Raw genomic sequence first — 23,956 nt, 5'->3', positions numbered from 1 at the left:
AACCGTGTTACTCTATCATTGTTTGCTGTATTATGACATTATACTGTCACGTAATATAAGGCACAAAAATATACTACAAATATATCATTACACCACACATATTCCGTAATATATCACGTAATATAAGGCACAAAAGTATACTACAAGAATATCATCAAGTATACTACAAATATATTATGACACCACATATATTCCGTAATATATCACGTAATATAAGGCACAACAAGTATACTACAAAAATATTATCAAGTATACTGTAAATATATCATGATACTACATATATTCCGTAATATATCACGTTATATAAGGCATAAAAGTATACTACAAGAATATCATTAAGTATACTACAAATATATCATGACATCACATATATTCCGTTATATATCACGTAATATAAGACACAAAATATAATATACTACAAAAATATCATCAAGTATACTACAAATATATCATGACACCACATATATTCCGTAATATATCACGTAATATAAGGCACAACAAGTATACTACAAGAATATCATCAAGTATACTACAAATATATTATGACACCACATATATTCCGTAATATATCACGTAATATAAGGCACAACAAGTATACTACAAAAATATTATCAAGTATACTGTAAATATATCATGATACTACATATATTCCGTAATATATCACGTTATATAAGGCATAAAAGTATACTACAAGAATATCATTAAGTATACTACAAATATATCATGACATCACATATATTCCGTTATATATCACGTAATATAAGACACAAAATATAATATACTACAAAAATATCATCAAGTATACTACAAATATATCATGACACCACATATATTCCGTAATATATCACGTAATATAAGGCACAACAAGTATACTACAAGAATATCATCAAGTATACTACAAATATATTATGACACCACATATATTCCGTAATATATCACGTAATATAAGGCACAACAAGTATACTACAAGAATATCATCAAGTATACTACAAATATATCATGACACCACATACATTCCTATTTTCCAATGAAGTATTTTTTTCACGAGGTTCTATATTTCACTCTCGTAGTACAGCGTAACTCTATTTATCTCAATCGCGTTTATTGAGATGAAATTTTAATTGATAGCTTTTACCGGTTGAAGTCGCTTGTACGAACGCGAGCTCCAATCAATCGCGAACAAAAAATAATATTTATCGAGGAAAATTGATCGTCTCCAGTTATATCTATAAACTGTTTGTTTCCTTAGAAGTTTAGACGAATGGAGTTTTGCAAAAATTTTTGCAGTCGTATAAAAGCATTATTAAACAACGGGTAATCTAATATATTTGGATGCAATTAATTAGTATTGGTATTAGCATAGAAATACACAGTCGAATTTAAATTGAAAAAAACCTTTAGAATGAAGGAGGACAAGATGCAAAAATGTACAAAATGCATATGATATTGAAAACTATATAGAATATTCGAAACAGAGTATTTGTTATAATTCCAAATAAATTAAACAAATCTCTATCTCTCTCGTGTCCTTTCGACCATTTTTGTCTTATTCCGATTTTTCCAACATCTCGAAGATATCTCAGATTTGAATAAAATATGAGAAGATTCCTGTTCGTGCGCTTGATTCTTCGCTTTTAATCGATCACCTTGCAAAAATATTACCAATATTTGCTAAAATAAGAGCAAGACTGGCGCGTAAAAAATCGACGATCGTAACGACGTTCAGTTCTATTTCTTCATCCTGTGTTTATAAAAATAGGAATTTGACGAAAAATCCGTAATCTAGCGATAACCCAGGCCATGTGAAAGCATCTGGAATCGGGACTCTCGTTCGTTGAATATCTTTAACATTTTTTCACCATACGATAAGCTGGCGTCGGAATCGACGTGTAGCTGATTTGTCGACGAGCTGAAACTCAATTGTCCGATTCGTGTACGGACGACACAGGTAACGATGCAACGAGTAAGGCTTCCGGTACTTGGATCAAGCTACAATCGATACTCGTCGCAATGAACCGACGCGATGGTTTAACAACTGCGTACGCGAAGCGCTGCCATGAGAAAAGCACTCTGCAATCGAGTTGAAATTTACTGACACGAATCGCGATCCGTGTCGATGTTCCACGCTGATACGCATATACGTCACGAGAATGAGGAAATTTGCGATTTGTTTGTGGAACGAGCTTGATGCTGTTCGATTAAATGTCTCGGTATACAAAAATTTGTTTTTTTAATTGTACGACTGTGCAGAGCAAGTATAGTGGTGTGTACTGTGCACACGTTTAGCATTGAATTATTGTATTATAATATTAGATGGTGACTATACAGGTGCAAAAATTCGTACCTTAAAATGACGAGAAAATAGAACTTTCAGATGGAAAAATTTGTTTTTTAATTACACGCGTATGTAGAGCAAGTGGTCTGGCGTGTACTGTGTACACGTTTTGCGGTTGAATTATTATAATTAGATGGTGAATATACAGGTACAAAAATTGGTATCTTAAAATGACGAGAAGAATTTGTTTTTTAATTGCACGCGCGCCTAAAGCGAGTATTCTCGTGTGTACTGTGCACACGTTCAGGGGCGAAATATTATAATTAGATCGTGAATATTTATGCAAAACTTCGGATTCTTATGAGAAGAATAAAAGAGTGGATCTTGAGCAGAAAATGTTGTGCTATGTACTGAATATTGTAAAAAGTACTGTACTTTGTATGTGTTTTGCATATTAAATTCATGCTACGCAAGAATGCATAGAATTTCACGAATTCACGATTTAATTATATTAACAACAGAGTTTATCGTGCCAAGCTAAGTAATAGTTTTCTATAGAAATTAATATCTTCATTTACACACCTTTATGCAATTCAGTCACTTGTGTGTGTTCACTTTCAGAGTTAAAGTATAATAAAAGACGAACGGTACAGAGTTGAATTTCAAAGTTAAAGTTGGATTTGCAATTTGCTTTATGGAATTTATTTAGTTCGATCGAAGTTTAATTCCGCAACTTGCGAAACAACGAGGTTTGAATAATCTTCTGTAGGTAAAATATTTCTTGACCGTGAGGCTGAATAAACGCACACTCACATAGATATATATATATATATATATTAATATATAAATTAAAATAAATTCTTTCATAATTGTTTCGCGGTAAAATATCGGTTAGGACAAGGATTGTGAATGGAAGTTGACGAGTCATTCAGAACAGTAAAGAATCAGTGAAAATAGAGGACTGCATAGGAAATGTGATGACAGTGATAAAAAACAGGAAACAGATAAAATGAACGAATGACAAGACAGAAGCTGCTTACGTCAAGAGAATTTTATTTTCATGAATATCTGTTTTTCAAATCACTAAACAATTTTACAAGGCTGAATTCATAACACATCAAATGTTAGCGTAAATTGATAAATAAGTGAATTGTGAAATTATCGCTTGGTGATTAGTATTTTTAGTCGTAGCTCGACACGATTTTCTGCCAATGTTTGTGAAATTTTTAAAACACAGAAAAATGTAAAATTTTCGAAGAATTTCCTGATTTATCACAAACAATAAAAAATCACAAAGTCTCGTCAAAACGTGCAAAGTTGTTCGACCGAGTTCTCGTTATTTTCGAAATTATGACATTGAATTTTTCTTATCCCTTAAAAATGGAGACACGATGACTGCTTATGAGAACAAAAAAGTCACTGCTTTTCTGTATACTACTTGCCTTGGGGAAGAGAGCTTAAAAAAGCTACAGCGATTTTAAGCGTTCAAAGGTTCGTCGGACAAGTCTGGCACTTGCAGCGTTATTTCGTCTACGTGAGTTAGACTGAAACTCGCGATCCACACTTTTATTTTCATCTTCTTGCTTCTAGTACTTTTTTATATCTAGTCAATGTTTAGAATGATTGCTGCCTGGTTTTGTTTTAAACTATCTTTTGTTGATACTTATTTTCTGACTAATTTATTAGTAACTTTAGTAATTAATTTATTAGTAACTTTTTAATCAATTGACAACTTGAAGTTTCAAATCTTATTGTTTTCCCCCCAAAATCTCAATTCTTAGAATTAGAAGATTAGTCAAGAGTCTGATCAATCTCCTCCGAATTTCATCAAAATTTAAGACTTAGAATTCCAAAGATGTTTGAAGTTTCACTAAAATTCAAGAATCGGAACTCCATTCAATCTCCAAACCTTGCTGAAGCCTAAGAATCAATACTTTCTTTCGCTTTCAAAGTTTGAAAAAGCTCAAAAGTCAGGATTTAATTCGATGGAATGACTACAACAAATCTTCAAATGTTACAAAAATTCATGACCTGTTTGGTTCAGAATTTCCGCCAAGTTTCACTAAAATTCAGCACTTGTTAAATTCACGAGTTCTTCCTTTCGTCGGGATCTAAGACTTCTTCGCTTCTTCTAAATTTCAGAAAAATCCAGGACCCCTCCAATTCGGACCATTCTACGAATCTCGACAAAAATTCAGAGCTTCTGAAATATAGGCTCTTCCTACAACTTTTCTCACGAATCGTAGAAATTCCTGCAGATCTTTAAATAATTCAGGCCATCTTCGATCTAGAGCTTTCATCGCCTTCAAAATTCACGACTTTCCTCACATTCGGAATTTTCTCCGATGTTAAAATTCAACATCGACGATACTCTGACGAACGTGGTCTCGCGAAACGCGTTACAAATATACGTTGCTCCTCCCAAAACCCAGAATATTCTACGAGAGATATCGCTATTCTATACACTGAAGAAGAAGATTTAATAATAAGATAAGAGTGGCCACGCGACCGATTTGTGCGTCTTGTATTTCCGCGCATCGAAAAGAAACTGTGGCTGCACGACGACGCCTAGGCACCATCATTTTTTTCTATCGTCAACAGACGATAACGTGTCGCCAACGATAACGTTTCCCAGACTAACCCCGGGACCAATAAATGCTGGGACTTTGCCTCCGAGTAGCGCACAATCCACGCGGTCGTTTCACAAATTCACGCTTCTCCCACTCATCTTCTTTTGCCTCTTCTTCAATTCCGATCGGAACCAGCTCGTTCCATCATCGACTGGAACGTAGACCTTCGAAGCCAAATATGAAGCAATCCCGGAAGATTTTTCTATTCGAAGATATTATCGATATTTGTAAAATGCACGAATTATACATAATTACCAAGTAATTTAATTTGCTGAACGAGTAGTGTCGTCTGAACGTTGTATCGAATTAAACCGGCGTTGGTGGCTGTTGGTGCGGATTACAAGATTTTTCATGAACATTCTGTGAATTTCGGTGATTTATTAATGGAAGACGATCTGTGAGTATTTTCAGAATTTGTATGGTACTTTTAACAGAAACGAGAGAAGTGCTGTTTATGGAGATTTTGTGTTGTTTTGTTATTTGATATCAGTTACTAAATAATTAGCGTTCAGAGCGCAGAGACAATCAGCTAATATCGAATGATCAACTTTGTACTGTTCCAAAGTGAGTTTCCCAAATATTGTTGGATTGATAGCGTTTCTCGAGCAAGCTAGAGAACTGTTGTGTTTAGAAGCGATAGTAGACGCTATAGTATAATAACTTGAACCTTGAAGCTGTTCGAATGATCACCGGTGCTCTGCGGAAGATGAAAGTCGAGGAAGGTTTTGTTCCGAGCTTGTTTTCAGGAAGTTTTCTAAGAACACCATATTGAAAGGTTGTATTGCTTCCTCGAGAGTAAGTCTCGCTTATAATTGTAGTAGAAAATAACTGAGAATCGAGCAAAGTCGCAGATATAAAATATTGAAAGTGCAATCTTTTTACTAGATAATTGAAAAGGTAATTTTGTGTGTACCTAGTAAAGAGTTGAATTAAATATCGAAACTCTAGCAAATAAAATTGGACAGTATATTAAAATCGGAGCCTCTCCAGATACGATGCTTTGATCAAACTTACAGATATTCCAAATTATTAATAATATTTTACAAAAAAGAAAAGTTAAAGGAAAACAAATATTCTAGCAGTATCGAAACTTATTATTGATACAGTAAAAACCGGTTAGAGCCACTCTAAATATTGCACAGCTCCAATCAAAGTAACAGATATTCAAAGTTATCGATAATACTTTATCGAAGAAGAGTCAAGAAAACGTGTATTAAAGAGAAATTCTACAGAAATCGAATCTTATCGGTATACGACAGAAACTAATTAGAATCTCTTTAAATATACACAGACCGTCGTAAATGTCGTAATTCTAAAGATCATAGAATTCTGCATCGACGTAGAAGCCAATTGAAAATATCTGCGCAGATCGAACGATAAAAAATATTGAGATTTTCGTGGCCTTCTCGAGCCACTGGTTACCAAGTTAATTACTCGCAACAGATTGAACGTAACGAGATATCCATCGACAGTATTGGGACGTAAAGTTTCTCGTTTTTGAAAATGTTGGATCGTAACGTGGTGTTGGTTCTTCGAACCAGACAAGACAGGACTGAAAGACGTTTGAGACACAAAAAGGAGGCAAATCCGCCACCGATGGAACCACCGCCGCAGTTGCTCAACAACAATTACCTGTACATCGATCTGAACATGAACTTCAGCGAGAACACTAAGCAACAGCCCACCAGAACGAGAAAGGTAGGCTTTTTTTGGTATTGTTACTGCTACTCTCGTCAAAATCTTCAGACTTTCGTCTGTCTTTGTTGGAATATCAATTCGTTTCTTGCGTTGATTAGGAGAAGGATTGATATTTAGAAAAGAATATTTTTTATCTGAAGGTAACAAACATTTCTTTGAGGGTGATCGCTTTGAGACGATAATAAATTTATGGAAATATGAGAATTATAAATTCGTTATAAGTGTACGGTTGTCGAATATACTAAAATGTATAGATTATTAATATTTTTTATCTGAAGGTAACAAACATTTCTTTGAGGATGATCGTTTTGAGACGATAATAAATTTATTGAAATATGTGAATTATAAATTCGTTATTAACGTACAGTTATCGAATATACTAAAATGTATAGATTATTAATATTTTTTATCTGAAGGTAACAAACATTTCTTTGAGGGTGATCGCTTTGAGACGATAATAAATTTATTGAAATATGTGGATTATAAATTCGTTATAAGTGTACGGTTATCGAATATACTAAAATGTATAGATTATTAATATTTTTTATCTGAAGGTAACAAAAATTTCTTTGACGATGATCGTTTTGAGACGATAATAAATTTATTGAAATATGAGAATTATAAATTCGGTATTAATGTACAGTTATCGAATATACTAAAATGTATAGATTATTAATATTTTTTATCTGAAGGTAACAAACATTTCTTTGAGGGTGATCGGTTTGAGACGATAATAAATTTATTGAAATATGTGGATTATAAATTCGTTATAAGTGTACGGTTATCGAATATACTAAAATGTATAGATTATTAATATTTTTTATCTGAAGGTAACAAAAATTTCTTTGAAGGTGATCGTTTTGAGACGATAATAAATTTATTGAAATATGTGAATTATAAATTCGTTATTAATGTACAGTTATCGAATATACTAAAATGTATAGATTATTAATATTTTTTATCTGAAGGTAACAAACATCTCTTTGAGGGTGATCGTTTTGAGACGATAATAAATTTATTGAAATATGAGAATTATAAATTCGTTATAAGTGTACGGTTATCGAATATATTAAAATGTATATAGATTATGAAAATTGTGCTTTTGGAAATACAATGAACTTTAAGAGAAGAATAGACGACAGAGTGAATAAACTTGATCCCATGGATAAATAGGATGCGTGAGAAGAAGAGTATCATAGATGTGTTCTCTAAGACCGAGTTATTTCACTTTCTCCGACTTAGTATCGCCGTGAGAGAATCTCGGTTCAATGAAACCGAGCGAAAATAATTAGGTTTAGAGGCGCAGCCGGAGAATACCGGAAACGATATAATTCGTTTCGTAACAGCGACAATTTGACATCTCTTTCCGGTGCCATTATTCGTCTACCGCCGGTAATTAACCGCCTTGTCAAACATTTATCGCGATAATTGCCAATAAATCAAACGTAAATTATCGAGGATTAACTGTTCAACCGGAAAAGCTTCCTCGTTTATTTTCTTCGTGAACATAATTGCTACTTACAAATTGTCAATTCTTTTTATAAACGAAAGTTGTACACGTAGCTGCTTTATAGAATTGGAATTTTACTTTCATTTAGCGTACATAAATTCTGAATGTTCAAGTTGTTTTTGTGAAATTTTTGTGTGGTTAAATATTTTGGGCGAATTTTTATTTTTCCAGTGAATTATTTCTAATTCCTTCGAGATAGGGTTTTCTTTTCTTTCTGTGAATGAACGTACGCAGTAATATGATGATAATGATTGTAATGCACTTAAATTTGAAGGAAAAAAGTGGACCGAGCAAACTGCCTTGAAAATTGCCTTTTCAATGCTACTTTAGGACGTTATGTTTCATTAGTCTTGAAATTATGCTTCGAAAATAGCTTCTAAATTGTAGTACAATTTATAAATGTGGTTTATAAAATATGTGTTAACGATAGAACCACGAGACACAATAAGTCCAGAACGTCCTGCAATCGAATCGATTCTTAGGTTCATTTTATAGAAGAGATTTTTGTAGGAAATTTTGTAAAATCTGGGATTTTGTAGACATTATATGGTTTTTTAAAGCTTTTATAAGATTTTATAAGATTTTTAAGAATCTAGAATTTTACAAATTTCATAGAATCCAGAAATTGAAATTTCATATTTCCTCGAAAGGAATCTTATAGTATCATTTATTTTTATTCTATGAAAATCCTTGTTCGTATTTCACAAAAAGAAAGTTATTGTCTATACAAAAATACAAAAATATTAAGAATGGATAATTTAAGAGAAATATTTCCATTTTAATTTCACCAAATGAACGCAGGACTATCGTTTTCCGTCTTTCCTTCCATACGTCTTTTTCATACGTCCTCTTCGTACGTCAAACTTCACAAAATCGAGATCGAAGTATCTTTCGAACGAATTGTCTTCACGCACAACAAGTATCTTGATACTTTTGAGAATGAGAAAAAGACACATCAATCGATGGATAAGAAAATGTAAGATTTCCTTTAAAGAAACACCGATAACCTTGAGATTGCTTCACTTTTCCCGTAGAAGGTTCTTCGTACAATCGTAAATAAGGCAGATATTTAGGTGATCTGATTTACTTTGAGACACCCTGTATAAGAATGCGTGTGCCTGGAGAAAAGGACAGTAGCGTAGAGTAACGAGACAGAACTTGTAGGATGTCTCGTCAGTCAACAGTCTCAGATATTCATAGGATTCTCCCCTTGGAAGCAACGAGGCTGCACGTCGCTCGTAATTTGGCTTACTGTCAATCTTTTAGCAGAGCTTTCACCGCCAGCCATCCTTCTCTCTTGGTTGCTGTCGAACCGCGAACAGACGAATCGCCATTATCGTCGCGAGAATGTAAGTTTTCACCGTGACTGTACGTAGTTCATTCTGCAAAAATTCATCTGTCTGTTCTAAGACGCTTTGTGTTCGTAGAAATATAGGGTAAAATATAGCGTCAACACGTGTCAGATAAACGTGGAAAGTCACTACGACATGGTTAATTTGAAACTTTGGTGTGCGAGATGCTCAGGTATTTATTTCCGAGTAAATCTAGCGATCTAATTGTTTCTTTTTTAATTCTGCGGTAAAACGCGATTGACATAAAATTCCTAAGGTTTCTTAAATTCTTGAGATTCCTAAAATTACATGAGAAACAAAAAAAAAAAAAAAAAAAAAATAGAATTTTAAGGTTTCATTGAGAATTGGAATTGTACGGTGCGCTGAGATGTCATTGCGAGAACGTAGATGCCGAGTGGCGAATGAAATTAGGCTGTTGTAGAGATATTTTCTTAAATTTATGATAAATAATCGAGAAACTACTTTTAATAATTTCTTCGGCGATTGACAACGAGAGAGCTAATTTGAGTTTTATTATGAAATTAGCATCGGGCATCGTGCGATTAACGAAATCTCACGAATCTTCTTCGAATTAAAGCTATCACCTTAATTCAATCTATTTGATAACGTTATCTGAATGTTGCATAATTTTATTTGCCGCTGTTTCCAAGATATGCAGCCGGATATCAAAATTACATAAACTCGTTCGTAAATAATCGCTCGTAGTTCTTTATTTCTGCTACACTCTTTCTTTTTTGCATGCTTTCGTTCTTCAATTCGGAGATTACTTACAGAATCTTTCTCGTCAGATTAATCGGACAAAATGGTCTAATCATAATTCTGATGAAACGTTACGTCATATATGTATTTATAAAACCACTATCTTTTCTTCGGCTTCTATCAAAAAACAAGCTAAAAAAAAAAAGTTAATTCCATGAAAAATCATATTTTTATTATTCCATGTGCATTTGTATTTACTGAAAAAATATTATAATATTCGCTTTATTCGTTAAATTATTGAAGAAAAATATACAATTAAATGAATTGAAATCGAAAATTTGAACAACATTGCCCTTTTCATCAGATTTGCTCATCAATCACGTATACTTTGAATTGCATAGATTTTTTTTTATAGAGAATTCGTCATTTTGTTCAACTTGTAGAACGTCAATCGTACATCGTACGTTCCAATACATACGTAACGTAGGTGTAGGTTCTTGCGAGTGTTAATCCTCGTTAATTTGCGATTACAACACTCGTCCCTGTTCCCTGGAGATAATTCCCTGACATTGCTGTCGCGAGGGAATTGCGTCCACAATTAGATTTCAATCGACCGATTTCCAAAATCATTTTTATCATTTGCTTTGTAATCGTCGCGGTAAAAGTTTGTCGTAGCAAAGTCAGGTGAAAATGTGATGGGAATATGGATATTATAATTTGTTTGATATTATAATTATAAGTTTGCAAAATTCACTTTAATATTTTCTTATATGGAGTGAAACTTTAGCAACGAGCTAATGATTCATTAAAATTTGTAGCGTATTGTATTGTATTGTATTCTATCCAGGCTTATACCTATTATAGTCTGTTAATTAAAATTGGTAAATATAATAAAGTAAAGCCATGAAAATAAGTTTCATTGTGTTTTTGTATGACCGAAAGTTTAAACTGAGCCGTGTATTTTTTTTTTTTTTTTGCCTGCCGACTTTGAAAAACAGGATTTGCGATTATAATTTTTCTTTGAGGAAACGATATTAATTTTGCAAAATAAACGAAAGAAGAGAATGACAACATTGACTTATTTTCAATTAAATAACTTCAGTGATTTTGCTTACTTAAAAGAAATATACGATACAAGTTCTCCTTATCGTTAAGATTAATAAAATATTGTTATTTAATAAAAATAAAAATAAATAGATGATACATGATAAATAATAAATAAAATGTTTAAAGTATAAAAGAAAATATCGTACGGACGTTGGCTGAAATTTTTAGTAATAATAAAATTAAGTCCAATGAAAATTTGGAAAATATTTACGTTTACATTCTTACTTAAAGAGTCTAGATTTTAATTTTAGAAAAGTTGTATAACCAACTGTATACTGCTGGTAATTCGTAGAATCAAAAGAATATATTTCGAGGAGTGTAATTTGCAACTGTTATAAGTGAAATTGCGCCGATGCAAATGGCAGGCTGATTGCAGGTAGACAGCATTAATACCTAATAGTGTTCCAAGTTTCGTGAGACTTGCGAATCTGGATCAAAGATTTCTTCGGGTCAGGGTTTCAAAGCTAATAAGCCTTAAAAGGTTAAATGGTTTGGATGGATCGATAAGTGGTATAACGGTTGTTAAACCAAGTGAAACGTATTCTTTGCTATTCAGCTGTTTGTGTCCATTTTATTCGCAATCTCAATATTTTCTTCGATAATTTGTTTCATAGTCACACAGGATTTCGATTCAAATACAAAATTCTCTAGATCGAACGAAAAGAGCCGCTGCTCCATACGCACTGATTTCATGGAATGGAAACTTTTGCACGACATTTCGTAGAATTTTGGATTTCGAACATAAAAATTCGAATTTTCTGGATATCACAAAATATAGACTTTTAAGACTTTAGTTCTTTCTCGAATCGTAATTTTCACTGTTGATCACGAACGGTTTCACGAAGAGAAAGGGAACTCTGTTTTCTCGTATAAATCCATAATTACTCTAGTTTACCGTCTAATTAATATCGTCAGGCTCGAAATTCTTCTTTTGATCGACATAACACGGCGAATTAATGGGCCATACGGCGATCATCGTGGTCTATCGATCGTTTGTTCCTTAGAACATTTCTTTTCTTCATTTCAAGCGCGTTGACTTGGAAACCTTCTCTCTTGACGATAAATTAATCAACTGTCGAAAATGTCTCTAGCATCATCGACATCTGCGATAATTATTCTTATTAATATCTTGCGATTCTTTTGACAAATTTCCATGATTCTTTGCTTTATAAACGAACTTTCTAACTTCTGTAACTGTGTACTGAAAAACGCGTATCTTGAAATTTGTAAAATATTATCTTGCATGTTTCACATACTTTAGGAAGTTACGAGCTCTCTCTATCTTGTTTCAAACACGATATTTTTGATTTCACATAGTGTACAAACTATAGTGCTCGTATGTCCTTTTTTTAAGTTTACAGGACAATGCTTCAATTTCGTGAAATTGAAATATCTGTCATTTTATTTTTTTGAATTATATTAAATGTACACATTTGTAGCATAGACTGTGCCAGGCTTTCAGGCTCACTACGATAAACAGATAATGATAATAATAATTGACAGTAATAATAATAATAATTATTTCATTTTTCAAATACGAAAATGCTTTGTAACTTCATATCAAAAGTCTTCGATTGTATAAATCTGACATTTATTTTCATTAAAAATAAATAACAACGTAAACGATAAACACATTATCCGTAATTACCTACGATTCACATATTCATAATTATCTAACAATAATTCATAGTTGTGTACGATGTTTCACGACTAACTAGGAATTCTATTCGCAAGGCATACTGTTTTACAATTGAAATCAAATTCAAAGGAACACGCGGCATTTCGAGATTTAATATGTTCATTTTCCATGTTTCCTTTCATCGTACACATATTGTTGCGTGATCAATATGCATATTATGCGTCGCATAATTTTACCATTTGATCGATCAACTTGTCTGTAATCTTAAAAACGATCGTTGTTTTTCACGTAGAAATAAGCTTCTGCCATTAGTACGCTGTCGATGGATCGTTGACAAACATCTTCATATGGGGATGAAAGATTGTTGTTTCTGTGTCGATTTGCATAATCGTTTACGTGACGCGTTGTTCGATCTTCGTTACGAAGGCAAATTAAAATTCATATCTTCGTGATTAACGTGGAAAAAGGATTTCTCGTAAACAGACTGGAAATTATAAGTTTTAATTTCGTCCTTCGATGTTTTCTAGCTTGGTGCGATAAAAAAGTTGCTCTTTAAATGTAGAAACTCTAGTTTCTACTATCTTAACTTACAATCACAAGTTGATATAAAAATTCGTATTAGTTTATCAAGAGAATTTGTTAGCATCGACAAAATCATTTGTCATTGTAAAAGGACAGTTAGAAACTCTGAAAATTAACAAAATTGATCTATATACGGTGTTGATTAATATGTCGATTATTATATGGCTCAAGTAACTGCGAACATTTTAAGAAGATAGCACGATTATTAATCCTGCAAGTTCTTTTATTATTGTTGTCTTTTATTATTGACCTAATGGCGTTTTTCTTACGTTAAAAGTTAAAAAGCATGTGAAGCTTGAGCAATGTACGACTGAGCTACGTATGAAGTAAAAATATGGACTACATTCAAAATATAGAAGATCGAACACTTTCAACCTGAAATTACAAAATCCTCTCACGTTTACAAAAATGAATTTTAAAAGATGAAAAACTACGTGAAAGTCAAATAATCGATTAATCCACAGAAAGCAAGAAAAACGCAATTTAAATTCGTATGAAAATACAGTGGCGAATGAAAGAAAGTGTAAAATTGATACACTGTGAATTTTATTCTACCAAATGTCCAAATCGGACAAATTGTGAATGTAAACAACTAAATAAAAAAAAAAAAACTGTGAATTTTAGTAACATTTGTACTATAAATGTTTTACCATGTTGATAACATTTGTCCTGTATTTTATACAATATTTACAATTATTTATATGCAATACGTGCGATATTTATAATATTTCGTACACGATATTGCTCTTACTAAATGTAAATTTATAAAATCATGGTGTCTTTCTGTACTTTTTATTTTACAATATAAGCTTCCTTTCGTAAATAAACAAATGGCAAATTATCGTTAAAATCTCAGCATCCACTTCGATTTATAAATCAGATCCAAGGCAATTGAAAGAAAAGAATCGAAAAGAAAAAAAGAGAAAAATTCGTCCTGGCTGTCGCGTGATAATCGCAGAATTCATATGGCGTGGCGACCATAGAGGCCGTGCGAATTTTTCAGAACCGCGAAGAAAACCAGTATCTTACATAAAGCACCCCGCGAGAGAACGACGACATAATGATGACGATGACGGGAGAATCGTAGACATCGAGGTCGTCCTTAAAGGATGTACGATGCTCCATCGTCCTTGATACGTCGCACAGACCAAGCAAACGATCGCTAATCGATGAAGCTAATTACATGACTCGAATGGGAAAAACAGGCTGACCGGATCGTAAAAATACGTTGACTAAACCTGCTTTCGTACCTTTGCCTGCAAATACTGCGTTTCCTATTAAATCGTTATATAATTTCGAGGACACGAATGATCAAGTAAATTTCTCAGATTTGCTTGAATTTGTATACCGGCTGCGGAAAGCGAAGAATCGAATAGCCAAGTATCTATTGGGTTGGTAACTAAGTGATTGCGGATTTTGTCAATACCACCTAATGACAAAATCCGCAATCACTTAGTTGCCATCCCAATAGTTGTAACACCAACCACTGGTTTGTACAGGTAGAGCGAGTTCATTGATCTTCCTCGGTTAATGGGCTAAAGTCTTCCGCAGTAATTACGACGAACATGTTGACAAACGACCACGACCTTGGCCAATAATGAGCAACCGTGGCCAGAAAATTACGATCCGACCTGATAATAACGTCTACAGCTCCGTCTTACACCGGTTGCGTTTAAGAGCGGTTTACATAAGCGCGGTGAGAGGATACACGATGGTATGTGGCACGCTTAGAAACTTATGTAACCCGCGAATTCCACGCGGATTCACGGAGGATCTGCAATCTCGTGATCCGGTGATGGCTTTACGCGCCGAATGTCCCTTTCGTGGTATCCGGTTCAGTGGGACTCGGTTTGTTTCAGCGGCAATAATCTGATTTATTCTTGTCAAAATTATTTTCAACAATTGAGTGTTATTTTTTTCTTATTATTATTATATAACCAGTTAATTGGGGAATTTAGTCTTAGAGCGTGTCTTTGGTCGTGGGGTTAGGTCATGGAGTGCGTAAATAAATACAAGCTACGACGAGTATACACGTCAACATGGAGAGAAGGAGAAAACTGGAAACGAGATGGTGGATGTACACGTATGCAGATTTGTAAGAAATTGAAAGATTTCGAAAGATGCAAAAATAGTGTACAATATAAAATAGCGTACAAAACATCCATAGAAATAAATCTTCCAGCAGTTACGTTAATAAAAATATCAATATAGTTGACGACTATTGTATAACGAAATAATAAATCTGAAGAAGAAAGCAGATAATGCTTTTGGTCAATTAGAAAGATTGGCGTGCGTTTGTCAATTAAGATTAGGGGAAGAGAAATCAGTTTTAATCTCCCTCTGGTTAGATCCGAACTCGTCCATTTTGTTGCGAGCTCGATTTTGAACTTTATCACTGGCTCATCCCTGGTTCGCTGTTAATTAATTAACGGAATTACCAGTGGCCTGCAGCACGCCAGCCGGCGACACGTAATTAGTGCATGAAAAGTGACTGCAAGATGCTGTTTCGCATAAGACGGGTTCTATTATCGTCTCTGTGTCTGTGCATTAAACAGAGCAGAACTATTATTCTATAAAGAAAATCATTGATCGTCGTCCGAGATACAAAACAAAATGCAAATGTTTGCTGTAGCGATTATATCGCGGCAGGAAATTTGTTGATATTTTCGTTACGTGTAAGCTTTGCGAGAGTACAATATGATTTTGATATTTGCTTTTGCTGTAATTTTAAAGTAATTACCAACACCCAAGGAAGGTTTAACGTTTGGCGAGATTAAGTTAAGATGAGATTATCAGAAAATTTTTATATCGAGAACGTTGATTTCCTTATCTTATTATCATGAATATTTTGATAAACAAAGATAAACATAGACTTATGATACTATTTTTATCGCATTTAAAGGGAAATAATCATTCAAAAGTTAATACACTTGCGAAGCTTATTTAATCATTCTTAATCCTTGGGTGTTACGCATCCAAAAGAACGTTTCGTTTAATCGTGAACATCGTGTAAACGTGTTCATCTTAGATGTTTGTATCAGATATATCTGTTTCAGCGAATTTTATTGCTGAAAGATGAGTATATTTTCTTGAAAAAGCAATCGATATATTTTTAGCATTTAGATATCAAGTTCAGTGTGTAGTCACAGTCACGAGATTACAGATTCAGAGAGAAGATAGCTATGGTCGATCGAATAGCTCGGTTACTCAATACCTCGCTATCAATTTGATCAACTGACTCATATTCTCTTTATATCTTTCCAATACGTAGTCTACTTCATGTATCTTATCTTCCTATTGTATCAATCAGTTCTAAGAATTGCTTCATTTATTCAAAACAATCTTAATCTGAATTGACAACCATCTTTAACCTCTAGAATATAAGTTAAATAAATTTCAAACGTTAAATCCCATTAAGGCAGTCTAACTCTTCTTCATCAACAAATTTTAGATTTTTCGAATTTCAATCTTTTCTCCCTATAGTTTTGATGAATAAATTCGATCAGCAATCCTGTCGCATTACCAATATCACACCTTTTCACTTGATTCTCTTCTCCTTAACTCTTCTTCATCAACCAATTTTAGATTTTTCGAATTTCAATCTTTTCTCCCTATAGTTTTGATGAATAAATTCGATCAGCAATCCTGTCGCATTACCAATATCATACCTTTTCACTTGATTCTCTTCCAGTTACCTATCATACACCAATGATTGTTTTAACACGAACATATTCAAAAATACCAGACATACCGAAACCCACCTATTGGAATCCACAAACCTCAACAATTATTCCACTGTCAATAATTCTTCCATTTATCACGAACAAACTGCTCAAAAACATCAACTTACTTAACACGAACAAACTGTCCAAAAGCTTCAAACCGGTTCCTCCTATCGCCATTCATAAAATAGCAATGATCTTCCTACAAATCAACAATAATAAACATCTAAAAATCTGTACGCTGTTACAATAAATCATACTCGCACTATCTATCAACATCCACAAAATTCACTGGAAATATCAACTTCGCGTGCTGCAAATCTAATGTTCGTACAATTTCAAGCGTTTAATTTCTGTCTGCCTTACGTTGTGCCTATTCTACTCCGACCGTTGTGTACCAAACGAACGAAATGGTACCAATGTGCCAAACGGAAGCTACTGTCAACCAAAATTCAGGAAATTTATTACAAAACTGAAATTTCACATGCTTCGAATCCAATGTAGTAGTTTCCAGAAATCCTGATTTATTTGTGTCTGGCTCGCGTCGCGCCTATTCTACTTTCGCTACTACATTCCGCTGTCGAACAGAAGCCACTATCGACCAAAATCCTTGAATTATATTGCAAAATATAGATTTCACGTGCTCCAAATCCAATACGATATTTTTCACAATTCGAAATTCTTAATTTCTGTCTGCCTTACATTGTATCTATTCTACTTTTTCTCGATTCCACCATGTACCACAAGCAAAATTTACCAGCAACCAAAATTCACGAAACTTCAATTTCGCATCCTCCGAATCTGACACGATACTTTTCGCAGTTTGAACACAATTTTCCTAATGTCTGTCTGCCTCGCATTCTACCCATTCTACTTGGAGAAAATTCCTCCACGTAAACAGGACCTGCCAGCAACCAAAAGGCAAATCACGCTCCATGTAACCCAAAACAATTAATTCTACAAAATCGAGCGGTTACGTAACGTGCTAGTTGTTCGTCGAGGTGGAGCCGAACCGTAAGCAGTGAGGGGACGATACTGGCATGACGGGGTCTTGCGGCTAACCGCGCGCTAGGTCCCAACTCGGCGCTCGTGTTACGCCTACGTGTTGTCACGGTACCATGGATCTCGTCTAGCCAGGGAGGAAGAGAGCAAGAAACGCGCGGAAAACTCGTCTCGAGGCTGGTTAACGCGCGAACAAATGCGTTCTCGCGTACAAGTGGAGGGGCACCATCATGCTCCTCCTCCGTGTATTGTCCTCCTTTAGGCATTTTTACGCGAGCTTTTAGTGTGGTTCCGCGCATACAACCAGCAGTGTCGTGAATCTCTTTCGATTTCCCTTTCACGTCTTTTTATTTCTATTCTTTTTGCATACGTAGCGATTCGTCTTATCTTCTACCTGTTCGTCTTAATTTCTCCCAAACAGCGACTTCTTTCATCTCTCATGTGTTTTCATTTTTATTTCCTCTAAACATCGATCCTTTTTTATCCTCAATTTCTTTTTCTCAATATTTTTATTTTTCGTTTCCCTTCCCCTTTCGAGTAGCGAATTTTTCTTTCTTCCCAAGTTTCATTCTTTTGAAGTGCTTTCGCGAAGCTTTCCAAGTGCGGGCGCACGCGTACACGCTCTTGCGAGATGAGAAGTGCGCGCTACGATGAATGATCGAACCGATCGAATTCCTGAAAGATTTCCATCGGTGGACACCTTCGAGGAAGGTTGCGTACCATCGAAGCTTCGTGGATCGAGCTGGGTGACTGGATCGTCGGTTTGTCATCCTCTTTACGCGTAACTGGAATTTCATTTGGTTACGAGGAAAGAAATTTTGGCTTGTCCCTGTTACTTCGGAGTTTGGAATTATTGATCGATACGGGTAGAATATTTGGCACCAGCGATCCATAGAGATACAACTAGAATATAGAGCAATAAAATACAGCGATACAATGGTGAATTGATACGAAATAAACAAGAAATCTAGACGTAGACATATCACTTACGAAACACGTGGTCTTGTAATGCGTGAAGTATTAATATCTCTCTAACTGGATGATTAAATTTCGTAAGGAAAAACGATGGCAAGATTCTCGTAGAATCTATGACACGGACAGATTTCAGATGTTTCATTATAGATTCATTCATTTATTATTCCTCCGACTCTTCAAACAGACTCTTCAGTTGCTGTTCCGTGTAAAAAGTACCGAGCAATATTTCGACTCATTTACAGCCCCTTAACTTTTACATAGAGATAGGGGTCAAGATTCCTCCAATCAATTTTCCATTCGGGGAAACTGTATGCGGTACAGTATTCAATATTCGAAAGTTGGATTCTGGAGAAGAACCTCTGCAAGTATTTTTTTTCGAAGCTAAAATCTCCGCTGATATACTTGAAACATTTAGTCAACAGTAAGAAAGTTCTCAGTTCTAATTTTACTAAAGATATTTCATAATAGTTACAGTTGTAAAGATCTAAAATTAATTTTGAACGTTTGGAATAATGTAACAATCGTAAAACGAATATTCTGCTACGATATCTTCAACAAATTTACTTTCTGTTTTCACTCGATTTTGGAAACTTAGCCACAACAGAGGACCAAAATCCTGAAAGTTGGAATTTAACTTCAGAGGATAAAATATTGATTTCACGTGTTGAGATACATGTACCAAGACAGTGGTCGATTTGAATATTTCATACACAATGTCCGATCAATGACCTCTCCTGGAATGTCACACGGTGTGTCGAAGAACCCAGAAACCCTCTACCACTGTGCCCAGAAAACAAATCACGAATTCTACTTCATCCTGCGATTCCCAGGCTTCTCCGTTTCACTTGGTATCTATCTTTCATCTCCATTCGACTGTACGGTTTATCGAACCTACAAGGCGTTGCTTTCAACCAACACCCATAGCTTTTCTATTAATCATTCAAGTGCAAGAAAGTAGAAACTTGAAATTACAGTCAGAACAGATATGTACGAAATAACAAAGGAAAATAATAAGAAACTTCAACTCGTATCCGTGCGTATAATTACATTCATCTGACCACGTTAGGGAACAAACAATAAAATGCACATAATTCACGTAGTATAAGCAACGACCGACTGTCTGCATTGCCTCAAATTTTCTCACGTAATGGGAATTCACGTTCAGATAAGTAGATTCGGTGCACAGGAAATCGTTTAGTCAGACACTAAATAACATTTTGTTCGATATGTAAGTAGAGTTTCATTTTGTACCTATAATTTGTCGTTCGTGCAGGAGAAAATTCAAACAGCGATCCACGTTCAGACAAGTAGATTCAATCGATACATAATCGGACAGAAACTAGAATTTCGTGCGAATAGGTAAAGTTGCATTGTATCTACAACGTTTAGTTCGTGCAGTAGGAATTCACATTCAGATAAGTAGATTCAGTGGGTAGTTTACATTCAGATAAGTAGAACAGTCAATAGTTTACATTCAGATAAGTAGATTCAGTCGGCACCACGTTCGAACAAGTAGATTCGGTCGACATACAATCAGACGCTGACTAAAATTTCGTTTCGATAAATAGAGTTGTATCGTATGGAATTTTATTCTATCATATGGAATTGGGAAATATAAAATTCAAACAAATGCCAATATGGTGGCAGTTAGGTTCCCGATATTTCCCCTTCCTATATAGAACTTTCATTGAAAACATTCTCTTTTACTCTCCTTAATTAAACTATACATAGTTTGCCCACAATGTATGATTACATTTCTAATATATATTAATAACATCGTCTGCGGTTTCGGAACAAGAACAGAACCAACGTAATCCCTGCGTGTCGTAAAAGACGACTAAAAGGGAAACCCATTGTTTAAAAAATGTAAAAAGACTTGTATGCAAATTTTCGAACGAAAAATGTGAAACAAAGAAATGGGATAAAAAGGGAAAGATTTTGGAATATTTAACAGTAGATTCTCTTACGAAAATTAATGAATTAACTAACTTATTAATCAATCTAACGTGGTTCTCATTCTTTTATGAAAAGGCGAATGAATCTCAACCTACAAATCTCACTGTCCCTCCCTCTCTTACTTTTTCGCCATAGCTCCTCCCTGAACAGACATCGTATTCGTTCTTTGAAACAGCAACATATAAAAAGAATAGAGAAAGGAGGGGGAAACGTGTCGGATTATCCGGCGGCCGGCCTGATCGGACCTAGAAAGGCGGTTGTTCTAAGGTTTCCGCGTTTGGCGTAGGAAGCCAGCCCGTGGACTGGCTCGTGCCTTGACAGAGTGAGACACAAAATCATCAGGCCAAGAATCCGTCGTTGTGGATCGTTAAACGTCGTTAAAAATCGACACCGGTGTGCAAACGTACGCTACATACGTTATACTCCTACCACTTTCTTCGCCCCTTCTACGAGGATGGATCGTAACGAGAGCGCAAACGAGGGCGGAAGCTCGCCGGACACGGTGATCGCGCGCTCCTCGTCCGAAGAGGAGCGGAACAGGTTCGCGTGTAGCACTTCCGGCGAATACGTGACCGTAGGTGACAGCAGCTCCAGCGTAGACACGGTCACGAGCGTTGGAACGACGACGAACGTGGCCACCGGTGACCCACCGGCCGCAGACGATAAGAAAAAGGGAAGATTCGGAGCTTTGAAGAGCAGCTTCCGGAAGGAGGGAGGATTGTTCAAGATTAGGAGGAAGAACAGGCAGCTGGACGAATCGGCTGCCGAGCCTGAGCTGGATGTCGAGGAAAAAGGTTTATTTATTTGGCTTGCGCCTCTTTCTCTCTCTCTCTCTCTCTTTGAGTTGTTTGCGCTCGAACAGGATTGTGGTTATGGGAAGTTTATTCTTGTGGTTGCTGAAGTTCTTCTTCTTTTCTTCCTGGTTTTAGGTTACGTGTTGTTCGAAGGGTTGTTTTTCTCAGGGTCGTGTCTCTCTGCGTTAGACACAGATCGACTGTAATTGGTATTTACGTAGAGGAGAGTTTGCAAATTTGCAATAATTTCGATAATCTTTATCGAACTGATAGATTAACTTTTATTACACAGTGATTTAAAAGCAGTAGATCGCCAAGCAACGTAGAAAATTGTTTGTAGTAATGATAAAAATAGAAACGTCTGTTTGGTTATGGATTAATCTACTCGACGTGTTCTCAGCTCGTGTTTGTTTCAAAATCTCGATTTTGTTAACAAAGTTTGGCAAAGTTTGGAGAAATTAGAATTCGTAGACGTTGTTTTATTGGTTTCTATCGAGGTTATGCTGATTAGTATTGAGATAACTGGTGGTGACTGGTTACGGTTGTTCTAAGGCTTCGTCAAATGATTATTCACGAGCGGTATGTGGTTTCTTTTTCTACTTCATTCTACTTGTTTCTCTTAATCGTCGATCTTTACTTTTATCGATAGATTTCTATGAACTTATTTTGTAAAAATATTTGAAGTCTTCCGTATGTGCCTTTTTAGAGTTTACACTCTACTCTATTTATATTCTACTTTATTGATTTTTAAAATAAAATTGCCTTATCTTAGCAACAATAGATTATAGAGTTTCCTGCCCGTTGTTCAGACACTGATTTTAATCGCTGTGATACTCGACACGTAAAGTAATCGGCAGGACACTGTTCTGGATCTATGAACAGATTCCTTAAGATGTTAATCTTCTTAATAGCTACACGGTAGCTGGGCAATTACTGAAAGCCAACGAGCTCTCGTTAATTACAAAGGATTTATAGAACCAGCTCGTCCTTTGAAGACCAATTTACATAACGTCTGATACGAATCTGATACACGAAAGTTATAACAACCGTGAGAACCACGATTTCGATCATTCGAATAGATGACTATGTGTAACAAATTCAGAGATCCTCCTTGAATTTCGTCGTCATCGTAATTCATGGCCTATCTCAATCTCAATTAGCTTCGGGTGACTTGGCATTCAGTTATCAAATTCTTCAACGTATTTACGTCTTGCTAAAACGAAAAACACATGCTACTAAATCTTTTGACATATGTACACATTACGTGCTTTACTGAAAGATCTTTGTAAAGATAGACAAGTCTATCTTTATAAAAGATTGTTTTTCTCCTTTATAAATCCACAAAATCATTTTAAATTGATTACACATGAAATACTTGTCTTTTCAATTTGATTTATTTTAAACAATATTTTCTATACCAATGATATTCATTATATTCAATACTTTTTATGTATCTATCGTATACTATAACAGCTCTTTTTTTTTTATCGTGGGGAAATCCACGCTGGACACGTGTTCAGTGTCGGACACAAACCGACTAAAACCCCACGGTGGCTATCCTGACGTTTGGCAGGAGTGTCCTGGGGCCTCCTTCGAATTACTGCCGGGGCACTCCTTCGTCTACTCCCCGGGTATTCTGGGGAGCCCTTCCTGTCGATTTGGCCGTCAGGAGGAACCACGCCTCCTAATATACTATGACAGCTAGACATATTCTAAGTTACTACAGTTAGAAGTGTATTCAACTCATCTGTTCGATGAGCTGCTGTATTTGTTATATTCGTATGCCAACTGTATGTCCTATGCTAATTATAATTTTCTATATTTTTATGTACTCGCTCCTATGGAAATGATATTTACTATACCCTCTTTCTTTATATTTGGTACATCTACTGTAACTATTATATTTTTGCTATTTATTTGTGATATATATTATGATATATTCATGATATTCACAAGGCTGACTTACATCTGCCCTGTTCTACTTACTGCAACCACCGCGCCTCTACTGTATCGCT

General features: G+C 35.0%; 1 protein-coding gene across 3 annotated transcripts in view; it reads left to right on the top strand.

Annotated features, from left to right (window-relative positions):
- Positions 1-23,956, top strand: part of LOC117230820 (ras-related protein Rab-32) — a 57,587-nt gene that overhangs the window by 17,286 nt on the left and 16,345 nt on the right. The window contains exon 1 of one of the 3 annotated variants that reach the window (XM_033488662.1): positions 6,394-6,603. The exons of 1 other annotated variant lie outside the window; for it this stretch is intronic. In XM_033488662.1, the coding sequence (XP_033344553.1) occupies positions 6,409-6,603 (195 nt within the window). In that variant the 5' untranslated portion in view covers positions 6,394-6,408. Of the gene's footprint in view, positions 1-6,393; positions 6,604-21,252; positions 21,942-23,956 lie in introns of those variants that run through there. One more of the 3 variants, XM_033488661.1, reaches the window with a different exon arrangement.

This window comes from Bombus vosnesenskii, unplaced genomic scaffold (genome assembly GCF_011952255.1).
Source record: "Bombus vosnesenskii isolate JDL3184/JDL3185 unplaced genomic scaffold, Bvos_JDL3184-5_v1.1 scf7180000013267, whole genome shotgun sequence".
In the NCBI taxonomy this organism is placed as follows: domain Eukaryota; kingdom Metazoa; phylum Arthropoda; class Insecta; order Hymenoptera; family Apidae; genus Bombus; species Bombus vosnesenskii.
Note: the sequence above shows the minus strand (reverse complement) of the source record. Positions and strands in the feature narration are given on the sequence as shown.